This window comes from Ovis aries, chromosome 21 (assembly GCF_016772045.2).
Source record: "Ovis aries strain OAR_USU_Benz2616 breed Rambouillet chromosome 21, ARS-UI_Ramb_v3.0, whole genome shotgun sequence".
NCBI lineage: Eukaryota > Metazoa > Chordata > Mammalia > Artiodactyla > Bovidae > Ovis > Ovis aries.
In genome coordinates this window covers 46,647,992-46,663,222 of record NC_056074.1, presented here as the reverse complement: position 1 = coordinate 46,663,222, position 15,231 = coordinate 46,647,992, and the positions used below count along the sequence as shown (strand labels likewise).

The window sequence follows — 15,231 nt, the reverse complement described above, 5'->3', positions numbered from 1 at the left end:
TCTGGTCCCGGGGCGTCCCTGGTGCGGCTGGAGTCCGACGTGTCCTCTCCCTGCAGCTCGAGCTGGACGCCAAGTACGCCAACCAGACTTGCGGGCTATGCGGAGACTTCAACGGCGTCCCCGTCTACAATGAGTTCTTCTCACACAGTGAGTTCTCCCCGGCGCCTCCCCGTGCCCTACCCCCGCCCGCGCCCGGCTCCTCAGCGCTCCCTGCAGCCTGCCTCCAGAATCCCAAGTCAGAGGTGTCGGTCTGAACACGTGTGCAGACCCGGGCGTGGCCCCGCACCACCCCCTGCAGAGCAGGCAGCCCCCGCCACGCCCTCCTGTGAAGCTGAAGACCTGCCTCTGTCCAGACCCTGTCTCTGCATCTTAGTCCTGACACTTTGCCACCCAGCCGTGGCCTTTCTGGCGACCCACGCCTGCCACGGCCCCGAGCTTGGGGTCCCCTCTGCTGGGCCTGTGGAGCCCCATGCAAAGCCCATCCATGAGGGCTGCTTACCAGAGGCCAGCCCAGGGGCCTGGGGGCGGCCGGCAGAGGCTCAGGCACACTTTCCAGCCCCCTGGGCTGCGAGCTGGCCCCAGGCCCACGGAGCATCAGGTAAAGGGCCGAGCCCACAGCCCTGTGGCCTCGAATGCCCAGGGGCCCCTCACTTCATCTCAGACGCCCTGAATATCCTTCAGAGCTGCCACTTAACCGGGCAGTGTGGGCAAGGAAGGCAGGCATGGCCAGAGCACCCTGAGCGAGGGATGTGGGGGGCCCTTGTGCTTCCGGCAGATGTCAGACTGACCCCCACCGAGTTTGGGAGCCTGCAGAAGATGGACGGCCCCACGGAGCAGTGTCAGGACCCTGTTCCCGAGGATGCTGGGACCTGCTCGGATGACTCTGTAAGGCCCAGAATGGACAGGGTGGGGGTCTTGCTCCCACAGCCCCGGGGCTGAGCTGGGGACATTCCAGACCAGACTGAGCGAGGGGTCTGGGCTCTGCCCCAGGGCATCTGCGAGGAGATGCTGAGCAGCGAGCCGTTCTCGGGCTGTGCCCACTTGGTGAACACCAGCAGCTACCTGGAGGCCTGCCGGCACGACCTCTGCCACTGCAGCCGGGTCAACCTCACCAGCTGCCTCTGCCACACCCTGGCCGAGTACTCCCGCCAGTGCGCCCATGCGGGGGGGCTGCCCCTGGACTGGCGGGGCCCCCAGCTCTGCCGTGAGTGCCCGAGTGGCCTGGGGCCTGGCCTGCTGTCCCCCAGGGCCGGGGGCAGGGCAGGGTGTGACACGGCCCGTCCTCCCCCGCAGCCCAGACGTGCCCCCTGAACATGCAGTACCGTGAGTGTGGCCCGCCCTGCGCGGACACCTGCTCCAACCCTGAGCGCTCCCAGCTGTGCGAGGACCACTGCATCGCCGGCTGCTTCTGCCCCGAGGGTGAGAAGGAGCCCCTCCCCGGCCCCCCGAATCACACAGAGGCATCACGGGTCCCAGGACAGAGCCCCTGAGGTGTCCCTTGGCCCCTGGGTCCGAGGAGCCCTCTAGGGCAGGCCCGTGGTGGGCAGGGGCCGCGCCCCTCTCCACGCCCTCTCAGCAGACAGTGCGGCACGTACCACACGGCCTGCCTGCCTCTGCAGGGATGGTGCTGGACGACATTGGCCAGGCGGGCTGCGTCCCCGTGTCCGGGTGCTCCTGCGTGTACAACGGGGCCACCTACGCTCCAGGGACCGGCTACTCCACAGGCTGCACCAACTGGTAGGGCCCCGGGCCCTGCCCTCTGCTCCCTTGATCTGCCCTGGGACGGACGCTCCTGGGAGGCCCCCTGGGGGCTGTGGCCAGGTGCCATGGGTCTGCTCCCACCTGGGGCCTGGGGCAGAGGCCAGCGGCTCTCTGGGGAGGGGCCAAGGGGCTCCAGTCTCTGTAGGGAGGCAGGCAGGCCTGGGCGGGACCGCTGTCGGCCTGCCAGCTGGGTGGGGGCCGTGCCTGGGGCCCAGCACGCACTCGGGGCCTCCCTGCTCTCAGCACCTGCTCTGGTGGCCGCTGGACCTGCCAGGAGGCGCCGTGCCCGGGGACCTGCTCAGTGCTGGGCGGCGCCCACATCTCCACGTTTGACGAGAAGCAGTACAGAGTGCCTGGGGACTGCAGCTACGTGCTGGCCAAGGTGCGGGGCCTCCCCGGACGGGCCCGCCGCGGCTCCCGAGGCCTTGGCAGACCCTCCAGGAGACCACCCCGGCTCTGGGCGGGCGGAGCGGGGAGGCCGAGGCGGGCTGGGGGCTGCTGAGCTCTGCACGGGGGCCTGTGTTTCCAGCCTTGTGACAGCAGCGCCTTCACCGTGCTGGCCGAGCTGCGCAGGTGCGGGCTGACCGACAGCGAGACCTGCCTGAAGAGCCTGACGCTGAGCCTGGGCGGGGGCCACACGGTGAGCGCGGGCCCGGGCGGGGTGTCCCTCCTGGCAAATGGCCTCTGCCCGAGCCGTGACCCCACAGAGGCAGCAGCCTGTGGACACCCCCACTGCGTCCCACCTGCACTGCTTGAGGGTCTTCTGAGCAACCGTCTCCAGAGAGACCAGCTCTGAGACGGGCTCTAGGGGCCCCTCACCTGTCCAGCGTGGCCCAGGAAGCTTCTCTGCTGAAACTGACTTAAAAAAATAGTACATTTAAAAGAACTTAGGCTTCCCCAGGCCCTGGCTGCGGCCTGTGGGGTCTTCCCGTGACATGCGGCGCCTCGCTGCGGCGAGCGGGCTCTGGAGCGCCGCCTCAGTAGTTGCGACTGACAAGCTTAGTTGTCCCGCAGCGTGTGGGGTCTCAGTTTCCTGACCAGGGATCAGAACCACATCAGCTTCTTTGCAAAGTAGAGTCCTAACCACTGGACCACCAGGGAAGGCCTTGAAGTCGACTTTCTTACTTTAGTAAATCTCTTTGCTCAGTTCAGTTCAGTTCAGTCGCTCAGTCGTGTCTGATTCTTTGTGACCCTATGGATTGCAGCACGCCAGGCTTCCCTGTCCAACACCAACTCCCGGAGTTCACCCAAACTCATGTCCATCGAGTCAGTGATGCCATCCAACCGTCGCATCCTGTAGCCCCCCCTCTCCTCCTGCCCTCAATCTTTCCCAGCATCAGGGTCTTGGGTCAGCTCTTCCCATCAGGTGCCCAAAGTACTGGAGTTTCAGCTTCAGTATCAGTCCCTCCAAAGAACACCCAGGGCTGATCTCCTTTAGGAAGGACTGGTTGGGCTCCTTGCAGTCCAAGGGTCTCTCAAGAGGCTTCTCCAACACCACAGTTCAAAAGCTTCAATGCTTTGGCACTCAGCTTTCTTTATGGTCAAAGTTTCACATCCATATATGACCACTGGAAAAAACATAGCTTTGACTAGATGGACCTTTGTTGGCAAAGTAATGTCTCTGCATTTTCCATATGCTGTCTAGGTTGGTCATAGTTTTTCTTCTAAGGAGCAAGTGTCTTTTCGTTTCAAGGCTGCAGTCACCATCTGCAGTGATTTTGGAGCCCAAGAAAATAGTCTCTCACTGTTTCCATTATTTCCCTATCTATTTGCCATGAAGTGATGGGACCAGATGCCGTGGTATTAGTTTTTTGAATGCTGAGTTTTAAGCCAACTTTTTCACTCTCCTCTTTCACTTTCATCAAGAGGCTCTTTAGTTCCTTTTCACTTTCTGCCGTAAGGGTGGTGTCATCTGCGTATCTGAGGCTATTGATATTTCTCTCTTCAATCTTGATTCCAGCTTGTGCTTCATCTAGTATGGCATTTCGCATGATGCATGTAAGGGGTTTTCCAAAATTTGCTGGCATATTGAGTGCAGCACTTTCATAGCATCATATTTTAGGATTTGAAATAGCTCAGCTGAAATTCCACCACCTCCACTAACTTTGTTTATAGTGATGCTTCCTAAGGCCCACTTGACTTTGAACTCCAGGATGTCTGGCTCTAGGTGAGTGATCACACCATTGTGATTGTCTGGGTCGTGAAGATCTTTTTTGTATAGTTCTTCTGTGTATTCTTGCCACCTCTCTTTAATATCTTCTGCTTCTGTTAGGTCCATACCATTTCTGTCCTTTATTGAGCCCATCTTTGCATGAAATATTCCCTTGGTATGTCTAATTTTTTTGAAGAGATCTCTAGTCTTTCCCATTCTATTGTTTTCCTCTATTTCTTTTCATTGATCACTGAAGTAGGCTTTCTTATCTCTCCTTGCTATTCTCTGGAACTCTGCATTCAGTTGGGTGTATCTTTCCTTTTCTCCTTTGCCTTTCACTTCTGTTCTTTTCTCAGCTATTTCTAAGGCCTCCTCAGACGACCAATTTGCCTTTTTGCATTTCTTTTTCTCAGAGATGGTCTTGATCATTGCCTCCTGTACCAATGCTATGAACCTCCATCCACAGTTCATCAGGCACTCTATCAGATCTAACCCCTTGAATATATTTCTCACTTCCACTATATAATCATAAGGGATTTGATTGAGGTCATACCTGAATGGTCTAGTGGTTTTCCCTACTTTCTTCAATTTAAGTCTGAATTTGGCAATAAGGAGTTCATGATCTGAGCCACAGTCAGCTCCTGGTCTTGTTTTTGCTGACTGTATAGAGCTTCTCTATCTTTGGCTGCAAAGAATATAATCAATCTGATTTTGGTGTTGACCATCTGGTGATGTCCATGTGTAGAGTCTCCTCTGTGTTGTTGGAAGAGAGTGTTTGCTATGATCAGTGCACTCTCTTGATAAAACTCTGTTAGCCTTTGCCCTGCTTCATTCTGTACTGCAAGGCCAAACAAAGGCACTGGGGTCTCTGTGGGGTCCCTGGGTCCTGGTGCGCACAAGATTTTGTTTGAGCCCCCCGAGCATCTCTGGCAGGTGAGGAGTTTGACTCTTAATGAGATTCCGCCCCCCCCCCCCAACTCTCTTGCTGGGGCCTCTCGTTTGCCCTTGGATGTGGGGCATCTTTTTTTGGTGGGATCCAACACTCTCGTGTCAACATCTGCTCAGCGGTTAGTTGCGGTTTTGGAGCTCTCACAGGAGAAGATGAGCGCACACCCTTCTACTCCGCCGTCCTGAACAACTTTCATGTCACCAAAAAAAAAAAAAAGTCCTATCCTTGTGGAAAGCTTAGCAAAGCAGGCTGAGCCTGAGTTGGGCAGGGGTGGTCGTCAGCCCTTCTCTGCCCTATGGGGACTGTCACGACCCCTGCCGTGTGCTTCTCCAGGTCTTCATGGTCAAGGCTAGTGGGGAGGTGTTTGTGAATCAGATCTACACCCAGCTGCCCGTCTCAGCAGGTAAGGGTGCCTGCCCTGGCCCCACTTTTGGCGGTTCCGCCTCTCGCACCCACTAAGACGCGGGCCCCTGTGTCCACAGCCAACGTCACGCTCTTCAGACCCTCCACCTTCTTCATCATCGCCCAGACCCAGCTGGGCCTGCAGCTGGACATCCAGCTGGTGCCCATCATGCAGGTGTTCGTGAGGCTGGCGCCGCAGAACCGAGGGCAGAGCTGCGGTAAGAGGGTCACCGCCCGGCAGCCAGGCCCACCCCCCGCGGCTGGGCGCTCGGGGGCCTCACCCTGCCCTCTGCCCCAGGCCTGTGCGGGAACTTCAACCAGAACCAGGCCGATGACTTCCGGACCATCAGCGGCGTGGTGGAGGGCTCGGCCGCTGCCTTCGCCAACACCTGGAAGACCCAGGCCGCCTGCCCCAACGTCAAGAACAGCTTCGAGGACCCCTGCTCCCTCAGCGTGGAGAATGGTGTGTGTCCCGCAGCCCCGGGGCCCGCCTGGTGCCTCGGACCGCTCACACCCGGTGCTGCTCCTTACGGAGGAACTCGGGGTGAAGGAAAGCCGCTCACCTCGACGGGGCTCCTGCTTGAACATGCCGTCCAGCCCCACTGACCACCCCTCCTCTGTCCACAGAGAAGTACGCTCAGCACTGGTGCTCCCGGCTGACCGACCCCCATGGCCCCTTCGCCCAGTGCCACTCCGCCGTGGACCCCAGTACCTACTACTCGGTAATGCTGCCTCCCGGCTCTGTCCTTGGGCCTGGGCCACCCTCAGCGTCCAGGGCCAGGGCAACAGCGTCTGGGCCCAGCCGGGCTCCCGAGCTCTGTCCCCTCCCCCACTCCCTCCCTCACTCATTCCCTCACTCATTCATTCATTCACTCACTCATTCATTCATTCACTCACTCACTCATTCATTCATTCACCCGTTCATCCATTCACTCACTCACTCATTCATTCACTCACTCACTCATTCATTCATTCATTCACTCACTCATTCATTCATTCACTCACTCACTCATTCATTCATCCGTTCATCCATTCACTCACTCATTCATTCATTCACTCACTCACTCATTCACTCATTCATTCATTCCCTCACTCACTCAGTCATTCATTCCCTCACTCATTCCCTCATTCACTCATTCATTCATTCCCTCCCTCACTCAGTCATCAATTACTCAGTTGCTCGTTTGCTCACCACCCATTGTGAGATCCCGAGCCCATCTGTCCTCCTGCCCTGGCCCAGGCGCCGGGGCAGGGGCTGCTGCACACAGTGAGTGAGTACCCGCTGGGCCTGGGGTCAGTGAGAAACTGGTGTCTGGGACTGACCGCACGGGGCTGGACCGCTGGGTCACAGAGATGAGGGACTGCGACCCCTCCGGCAGCCCCCCACCAGCCCAAGGACGTGAGTGCAAGATGGTCTGTTCACACTCTGCTGAGGGAGGGGGAGCCCCCGTGAGCCTGGGGAGGGGGCCTGGGGAGGCAGGGGCTCCGGCCGCAGCATGCAGAGTGATCGCCGCGTGTGGGCTGGGGTCCCTGACGCCCCGGTGTGCCCCCAGAACTGCCTGTTCGACACCTGCAACTGTGAGAAGAGCGAGGACTGCATGTGTGCGGCCCTGTCCTCCTACGTCCGGGCCTGCGCCGCCCGCGGCGTGCTGCTCAGCGACTGGCGGGACGGCGTGTGCAGTGAGTGTCCTGCGGCAGACGCGCCACAGATCCCACCCCGAGCCGGGCGCGGGGGTTGAGGAGCACCGAGCCCACGGCCCCAGGACCCTGCCTGGGGGCTATAGGGGCCGGGGGTGCCCGCCAGCTCTGGCCTGAGTGCCACCCTCCCTGCACCCACAGCAAAGCCCATGGCCACCTGCCCCAAGTCACTCGTCTACCGCTACAACATCAGCACGTGCCCGCCCACCTGCCGGGCCCGGAGCGACGAGGACGCCACCTGCAGCATCAGCTTCATCCCCGTGGATGGCTGCACCTGCCCCAACGGCACCTTCCTGGACGACGCCGGCGTGTGTGTGCCGGCCGCCAGCTGCCCCTGCTACCTGCAGGGCTCCGCGATCCCCAACGGGGAGTCACTGCACGAGCTTGGCGCCGTCTGGTAGGAGCCCCTGCTGAGCGGGCGGGGCGGGGGAGGCTGGGGGCTCTCTGACCATGCTCTCCCGGCAGCTCCTGCACCCAGGGCACACTGACCTGCATCGGAGGCCACAGCCCAGACCCAGGTGAGCTGGGAGTGGGCGGGTGAGGGGGAATCTCTGCACGAAGCTCCTCCGCGAGGCAGCGAGCTTGGGTGGCGGCAGGCTCCCTGAGCGCCCCCTCCCTCCCCAGTCTGCGCCCCACCCATGCTCTACGTCGACTGCCGCAACGCCACGCCCGGGGCCAGCGGGGCCGCCTGTCAGAAGAGCTGCCATGCCCTGGACATGGACTGCGTAAGTGTCCCCCGCTGTCCCTGGGGCCCCTCTGCAGGCCCAGGTCATCCATTAAGCGGGGTCTGTCCTCCCACAGTACAGCACCAAGTGCGAGCCCGGCTGTGTGTGTCCCGACGGGCTGGTGGCCAGCGGCGATGGCGGCTGCGTCCCCGTGTCCGCCTGCCCCTGTGTGCACAACGAGGCCAGCTACCAGCCAGGCCAGACCATCCACGTGGGCTGCAACACCTGGTACGGGGCTGGCGGGGGGGCGGCTCCAGCAGCGGGACGAGGCACAGCCCGGCCAGCCGTGGGGGCGGGCAGCTGGGGCCTCGAGGAGGGAGGTGTGGGCTGACTGGCACTGTCCCCCAGCACCTGTCAGAGTGGGACGTGGCAGTGTACCGACCAGCCCTGCCTGGCCACCTGCACGGTGTATGGGGATGGCCACTACCTCACCTTTGACGGGAGGCGCTACAGCTTCAGCGGGGACTGCGAGTACACGCTGCTCCAGGTACACTGCCACCGAGCTCCCCCCTCCCCCAAGGCCTGCTCGCTGCCCCGGTGCATGCTCACCCCAGCGGGCCGCTCCTCTGCCCACAGGACCACTGCGGTGGGAACGGCAGCACCCAGGACAGCTTCCGCGTCGTCACCGAGAACGTGCCCTGCGGCACCACAGGGACCACCTGCTCCAAGGCCATCAAGATCTTCCTGGGGGTGAGCAGGGGAGGGGGTCCAGGCAGGAGCCCCCCAAGAAGGCCGTGCTCCCATAACTAAGCCAGGGCAGGGGTGGCCAAGCCGTGGACCCACCCAGGTGGTGGCCAGTGTCCTCAGCCACCCTCACGTCCTTGCAGAGCTACGAGCTGAAGCTGAGTGACAGGACACTGGAGGTGATCGAGACGGGCCCGCGGCCGCCCTACTCCATCCACCAGATGGGTATCTACCTGGTGGTGGACACGGAGCTGGGCCTCACGCTGCTGTGGGACAAGGGTACCAGCATCTTCCTCAGACTCAGCCCCGAGTTCAAGGTGAGGCCTCGCCCTGGACCAGGGGCAGCTGGTGATGGAGGTGCAGGCAGGGGAGAGACAGAGACCCCGAAACAGACAGAGAGAGGCAAGCGGCACAGGAGGAAGAGAGGCACCGAGAGATGGAGAGACAGAGAGGCAGGGTGACGGCACAAACCCTCGGCCGCGTCTGGGTCCTGCAGCTGCAGGAAGGAGGACCCCAGACAGGGGCCCCTCCTCCCCAAGGCTGGACGCCAAGCCGGCCAGGGGCCCCTTCACCCCCGGCCCTGGTCCCCACGTCCCCACACCGTCTTCGTTGCATGGACCCTCGTTCCATAAGGATGCACCCACCAGATCGGCCACCTCACACCAGGGAGCCCTCGTCCTGCAGGGACCTCACTCTCATGCTGGGCTGTAGGGGCTTCCAGGATGAGGACCTGAGCCTGTCTTTGGGGGCACCCCATAGCTGCTACGCCGCGTTGCCTGTACCCTCTGCTCCAGGAGACGCCAGCGCCCAGTGGGCTGCACCCAGGGCCGCCCTCACACTCACTGGGGCTGCTCTGGGGGCTGTCCTGGGGAAGGTGGGGGCCCAAGGGAGTGAGTGGGCCCCTCCTGCGCCCGCCCGGAGCTGCTGCCATCTCTGTGTCCATCTGTCTGCAGGGGAGGGTCTGCGGGCTGTGCGGGAACTTCGACGACAATGCCCTCAACGACTTCACCACGCGGAGCCAGTCTGTGGTGGGCGACGCGCTGGAGTTTGGCAACAGCTGGAAATTCTCCCCGTCGTGCCCGGACGCTCTGGCCCCCAGGGACCCCTGCACCGCCAACCCGTACCGCAGGTCCTGGGCCCAGAAGCAGTGCAGCATCATCAACAGCGCCACCTTCAGCGCCTGCCACGCCCACGTACGCGGGGCTCCTCCGGGCACCTGGGGAGGGAGGGATGGAAGTAGCTCTGGGCTCCCCACCACCCTCTGAGGCCAGCGGTGGCCGCGCAGGACCCCGTGCTCCAGGGGAAACTGGCCCAGGTGGACATCAAGCCGCGTGGGTGCCCAGGAGCCCCCCGGTGTCTGAAGCCTTTCTCTCCCGCAGGTGGAGCCAGCCAGGTACTACGAGGCCTGCGTGAGCGACGCCTGCGCCTGCGACTCGGGGGGCGACTGTGAGTGCTTCTGCACGGCGGTGGCCGCCTACGCCCAGGCCTGCCACGATGCGGGTGTGTGCGTGTCCTGGCGGACCCCGGACACCTGCCGTGAGTATTCTAGGACCTGCCTCCCAGGTGGCATGGGGGTGCAGGGGCTCACGAGAGTTGGGCTGAGAGTGGGAGAGGAGGCAGGGAATGAGCAGGGCCCCCTTCCCCCGCCCCAGGGCCCGGGCGCCGGGGGCGGGCATCCCCAAGAAGCCAGCTGCTTGCCCCCTCTCACCCATGGGCCTTGTAGGCCCACACCCTGCGAGGCCACGTCTAGGAGGCACAGAGGACAGCCGTGGCTTTAGAGCAGCTCTCAGGACTCGGGCAAGGATCAGGGTGTGGGGGTGGCCCCAGGCTGTCCTTCTGGGGCAGCCTTCCGCCTGGGGCCCCCCGACCAGACGCCTGGCCCTGAGTGACCCCTCGCTGCCCCTCGCCCACAGCTCTGTTCTGCGACTACTACAACCCCCAGGGCCAGTGTGAGTGGCACTACCAGCCCTGTGGGGCGCCCTGCCTGAAGACCTGCCAGAACCCCAGCGGCCAGTGCTGGCCCGACACCCGTGGCTTGGAAGGTGGGCACCCTGCTGGTCCGGGGCGGCGGGGGGGCGGCTGTGCTGGGGGCCCTGGGTCGGGGCTGGGGTCTGTCCTGGTGATCCTGGGACCGTTGACCGGGCTGAACTCCCCCTGGCCCCTCGAGGTGCCTTTGTGCCCATAGCCTCGAGCTCCCTGCTGCCTGGGGGGTGAGGTCCAGGGCTGGGACCTGAGGTGGGAGCAAGGCCATGGGTGACTGGCCTGGCTGGGACTCACGTCCCTCTGGCTCACAGGCTGCTACCCCAAGTGCCCACCAGAGGCCCCCATCTTCGACGAGGACCAGATGCAATGTGTGGCTTCATGCCCGACCCCATCCCCACAACCCCCCTGCCACGTTGGAGGCCAGTCTTTCTGGCCAAACTCCACGGTGCCCTCGGACAGGAACTGCTACTCCTGGTGAGTCTGGCCGGAGCTGCGAGATCCTGGAGCACGAGGGGGATTCGCCTGGCCACCTCCTAGCAGGGTCTCCTTCCTTCAGGGCCAGGGGTGCCCCGTTCTGGGTCTCCTGTGGGGGTCCACGGGGAGCCTCCTCACTGCTGGATGAGGGTGGGGGGCCTGGGGGTGAAGAAAGGGGGCAGAAGGGAACCTGGGTCGTGACACCACCCGAGGCGCCCTCCCCAGGAGCAGGCCCTGGGGAGGAAGGGGCCTCCGGAAGGTCCTTGGGTCCAGAGGCTGTGCTGGAACCGCCTCCTCTGCTCATTGGCTGAAAGGCGCCCTGAGAGGGCGTGGCCTCCGGGCTGAGGCCCGGCCGCAGGGACCCAGCGGGGTGGCTCCGGCCTGCCCCCCGCACAGGCCGGAGGACGCCCGGCACCCCCAGACTCACCTTTCTTGTGTCACCAGCGTCTGCACCAAGGGTGGCGTGCAGTGCGCCTACGACGCGAACGGTGAGCAGCAGACCGCCCTCCTTGCGCCCGGGGCCTGGGGCTCCTGCCCGCGTCCCCGCCCCGTAACGCTGGCGCTCTGCTCCCCGCAGCCTGCGTCTGCACCTACGACGGGAGGCCCTTCCATTCTGGGGACGCCATCTACCACACGACGGATGGCTTGGGGAGCTGCATCTCGGCCCACTGTGGGGCCAACGGCACCATCGAGAGAACGGTCTACACCTGCAGCCCCGCCACGCCCGCACCCCAGACCACCTTCTCCTTCTCGACATCCCTGCCCGGTAAGGCAGACACGTCCCCTGCGCCCCACCCCCACCCTGAGTCAGGAAAGAGCCGGGACCCAGCAGAGCGTGTGACCCTTGTCCAGTCACCCTGCAACCAGGAAGGGCCGGCCTCCTCGAGGCCCCCTGGCAGGACCGATGCCCTTGTCGTGCTTTCAGGGCTGAGGCTCCCAGCGAGGGGCAGGCGCTGTAAGCAGAGGTGTCCCAGGCCGGTCCCCAGGAAGAGGACCACGGGAAGCCCAGCTCGAGCACCCCTGCCCAGACCTGCTGCCCTCGAGGCCGCTCTGAGTTCTCACTCTTCCAGGGGCACCTCAGGGCCTTATTAGAGCTTCTCCAAAGGGTGACGAGCCCCTGGAACTCTGGCCTTAGGTTCCAGGAAGCAGGCTTCCTTACACAAGCTTGACTCACCTCTTGACTCAGGAGCGGTGAGCCCCACACCTGCCAGGTGTGGGCGCCCTGCCCCCCAAGCTCCCGTCGGGGCAGACAGATGTGGTGGAATGCCCCAGCAGCTGATGCTGAGAGAGCGGCGGGGTGGGGTGTCCTCGAGGGCCGTGGGGAGCCCCGGCCCCTGATGCTCGTCCTCTCTCTCCCGCCCTCAGGTGTGAGCTCGACGATTCCACCCGGCAGGCGCCCCAGCCCTTCCGAGAGCACAGCACACACCCCAAGCACGGCCCCGGCCTCCAGCCCAGGACCCTCTACACCTGTCACAGGACCCTCTACACCTGTCCCAGGAACCTCTACACCCGTCCCAGGCACCACAACACCTGTCCCAGGACCCTCTACACCCGTCCCAGGCACCACAACACCTGTCCCAGGACCCTCTACACCCGTCCCAGGACCCTCTACACCCGTCCCAGGCACCTCAACACCCGTCCCAGGACCCTCTACATCCATCCCAGGAACCACTACACCCGTCCCAGGCACCTCAACATCTGTCACAGGACCCTCTACACCTGTCCCAGGAACCTCTACACCCGTCCCAGGCACCACAACACCTGTCCCAGGACCCTCTACACCCGTCCCAGGCACCACAACACCTGTCCCAGGACCCTCTACACCTGTCCCAGGACCCTCTACACCCGTCCCAGGCACCTCAACACCTGTCCCAGGACCCTCTACATCCATCCCAGGAACCACTACACCCGTCCCAGGCACCTTAACACCTGTCCCAGGACCCTCTACACCTGTCCCTGGACCCTCTACACCCGTCCCAGGCACCACAACACCTGTCCCAGGACCCTCTACACCCGTCCCAGGCACCACAACACCTGTCCCAGGACCCTCTACACCTGTCCCAGGACCCTCTACACCCATCCCAGGCACCTCAACACCCGTCCCAGGACCCTCTACATCCATCCCAGGAACCACTACACCCGTCCCAGGCACCTCAACACCTGTCCCAGGACCCTCTACACCTGTCCCAGGAACCACTACACCCGTCCCAGGCACCTTAACACCTGTCCCAGGACCCTCTACACCTGTCCCTGGACCCTCTACACCCGTCCCAGGCACCACAACACCTGTCCCAGGACCCTCTACACCCGTCCCAGGCACCACAACACCTGTCCCAGGACCCTCTACACCTGTCCCAGGACCCTCTACACCCATCCCAGGCACCTCAACACCCGTCCCAGGACCCTCTACATCCATCCCAGGAACCACTACACCCGTCCCAGGCACCTCAACACCTGTCCCAGGACCCTCTACACCTGTCCCAGGACCTTTTACATCTGTCCCAGGACCCTCTACACCCGTCCCAGGACCCTCTACACCTGTCCCAGGCACCACAACACCTGTCCCAGGACCCTCTACAACCATCCCAGGCACCTCAACACCCATCCCAGGACCCTCTACATCCATCCCAGGAACCACTACACCCGTCCCAGGACCCTCTACACCCGTCCCAGGAACCTCAACACCCGTCCCAGGCACCTCAACACCCGTCCCAGGACCCTCAACACCCGTCCAAGGAACCTCAACACCCGTCCCAGGACCCTCTACACCCGTCCCAGGCACCTCAACACCCGTCCAAGGAACCTCAACACCCGTCCCAGGACCCTCTACACCCGTCCCTGGACCCTCTACACCCATCCCGAGAACCTCAACACCCGTTCCAGGACCCTCTACACCCGTCCCAGGAACCTCAACACCCGTCCCAGGAACCTCAACACCCGTCCAAGGACCCTCTACACCTGTCCCTGGACCCTCTACACCCGTCCCAAGAACCTCAACACCCGTCCCAGGACCCTCTACACCCATCCCAGGAACCTCAACACCCGTCCCAGGACCCTCTACACCCATCCCAGGCACCTCAACACCCGTCCCTGGACCCTCTACACCCGTCCCAGGACCCTCTACACCCGTCCCAGGACCCTCAACCCTTGTCCCAGGCACCTCAACCCCTGTCACAGGTAACTTGACTCCTGGGAAAACAACCCTCTTGACTCCCAGCCCAGTGCCAGTTTCAACAACAATTTCAAACACAACTTCTGTGTTGTCCACAGCTCCAAGGCCCTCAGAGTGGTCCTCACCTGAGCCCACCACGGTCACCTGTTTACAAGTTTTATGCAACTGGACTGAGTGGATGGACGGCAGCTACCCTGGGCCAGGGAGAAACAGTGGAGATTTTGACACTATTTCGAATCTCAGAGCCGAAGGTTATAAATTCTGTGCAGAGCCCAGGAGTGTGCAGTGCCGGGCAGAGCGCTTCCCTGACACCCCGCTGCAGGAGCTGGGCCAGGATGTGGTCTGCAACAAGTCCGTGGGCCTGATTTGCTGGAACAAGGACCAGCTGCCCCCCATCTGCTACAACTACAACATCCGCTTCCTCTGCTGCGAGCTGGTGGACACTTGCAGGACAAACACCGCTTCCCCTGCCACGCCTGCCGCCACACGGACAGCCACAGCTGGAGCCAGCTCTGCCTGGGCCACTGGGGCCCTCTCCACTTCCACAAAGCTCAGCACTGCCAGCTCACCTCACATGACCCCAACAAGACGGGCCACGCCCAGCACACACGAGCAGTCCTCTCCAGGGACCACCCCCTGCAAGCCAAAGTGCAGGTGGACCAAGTGGTTCGACGTGGACTTCCCAATGCCCGGGCCCCGCGGGGGAGACAATGAAACCTTCAGCAACATCATGAGGAATGGAGACCCCATCTGCCACCGATCTGAATCCATCAGCAAAGTGGAGTGCCGAGCCGAGAACCACCCCGGGGTCAGCATCCACGAGCTGGGCCAGCTGGTACAGTGCCACCAGGATGTAGGCCTGCTGTGTCGGAACCAGGACCAGAAGGGCAAGACCAGGCTGTGCCTCAACTACCAGATCAGAGTGCTGTGCTGCGAGCCCCAGGAACACTGCTCTCCCGCCACTGTCACAGTAACCAGCACCTCCAGTGTGCGTGTCACTGGGCACACAGGGACCACCTTCCATGAAGCCACATCCAGTGCAACCTCTGTGCACACAGGCAGCACAATCTCAGCTCCTACAACGAGCTCAACCTCTGTGCACACAAGCAGCACAACCTCGGCTCCTACAACCAGTACAACCTCTGTGCACACAAGCAGCGCAACCTCGGCTCCAACAACCAGTACAACCTCTGCGCACACAAGCAGCGCAACCTCGGCTCCTACAACCAGT

The 15,231-nt window shown here is 62.6% G+C and overlaps 1 protein-coding gene across 4 annotated transcripts in view; it reads left to right on the top strand.

Moving 5' to 3' along the window:
* The window catches only part of MUC5AC (mucin 5AC, oligomeric mucus/gel-forming), a 28,276-nt gene that overhangs the window by 3,064 nt on the left and 9,981 nt on the right, over positions 1–15,231 (top strand). For 3 of the 4 annotated variants that reach the window (XM_060404375.1, XM_060404376.1, XM_060404373.1), the window contains exons 6-32: positions 57–147; positions 776–885; positions 991–1,204; positions 1,294–1,419; positions 1,620–1,737; positions 2,005–2,143; positions 2,291–2,401; positions 5,196–5,265; positions 5,345–5,482; positions 5,563–5,727; positions 5,892–5,986; positions 6,818–6,944; positions 7,104–7,359; positions 7,428–7,480; positions 7,587–7,687; positions 7,764–7,915; positions 8,036–8,174; positions 8,264–8,377; positions 8,515–8,688; positions 9,325–9,564; positions 9,751–9,907; positions 10,285–10,413; positions 10,666–10,828; positions 11,273–11,316; positions 11,406–11,594; positions 12,194–14,005; positions 14,099–15,212. In XM_060404375.1, coding sequence (XP_060260358.1) covers positions 57–147; positions 776–885; positions 991–1,204; positions 1,294–1,419; positions 1,620–1,737; positions 2,005–2,143; positions 2,291–2,401; positions 5,196–5,265; positions 5,345–5,482; positions 5,563–5,727; positions 5,892–5,986; positions 6,818–6,944; positions 7,104–7,359; positions 7,428–7,480; positions 7,587–7,687; positions 7,764–7,915; positions 8,036–8,174; positions 8,264–8,377; positions 8,515–8,688; positions 9,325–9,564; positions 9,751–9,907; positions 10,285–10,413; positions 10,666–10,828; positions 11,273–11,316; positions 11,406–11,594; positions 12,194–14,005; positions 14,099–15,212 — 6,341 coding nt within the window. The remainder of the gene's footprint in view (positions 1–56; positions 148–775; positions 886–990; positions 1,205–1,293; positions 1,420–1,619; positions 1,738–2,004; positions 2,144–2,290; positions 2,402–5,195; positions 5,266–5,344; positions 5,483–5,562; positions 5,728–5,891; positions 5,987–6,817; positions 6,945–7,103; positions 7,360–7,427; positions 7,481–7,586; positions 7,688–7,763; positions 7,916–8,035; positions 8,175–8,263; positions 8,378–8,514; positions 8,689–9,324; positions 9,565–9,750; positions 9,908–10,284; positions 10,414–10,665; positions 10,829–11,272; positions 11,317–11,405; positions 11,595–12,193; positions 14,006–14,098; positions 15,213–15,231) is intronic. The other variant, XM_060404374.1, reaches the window with a different exon arrangement.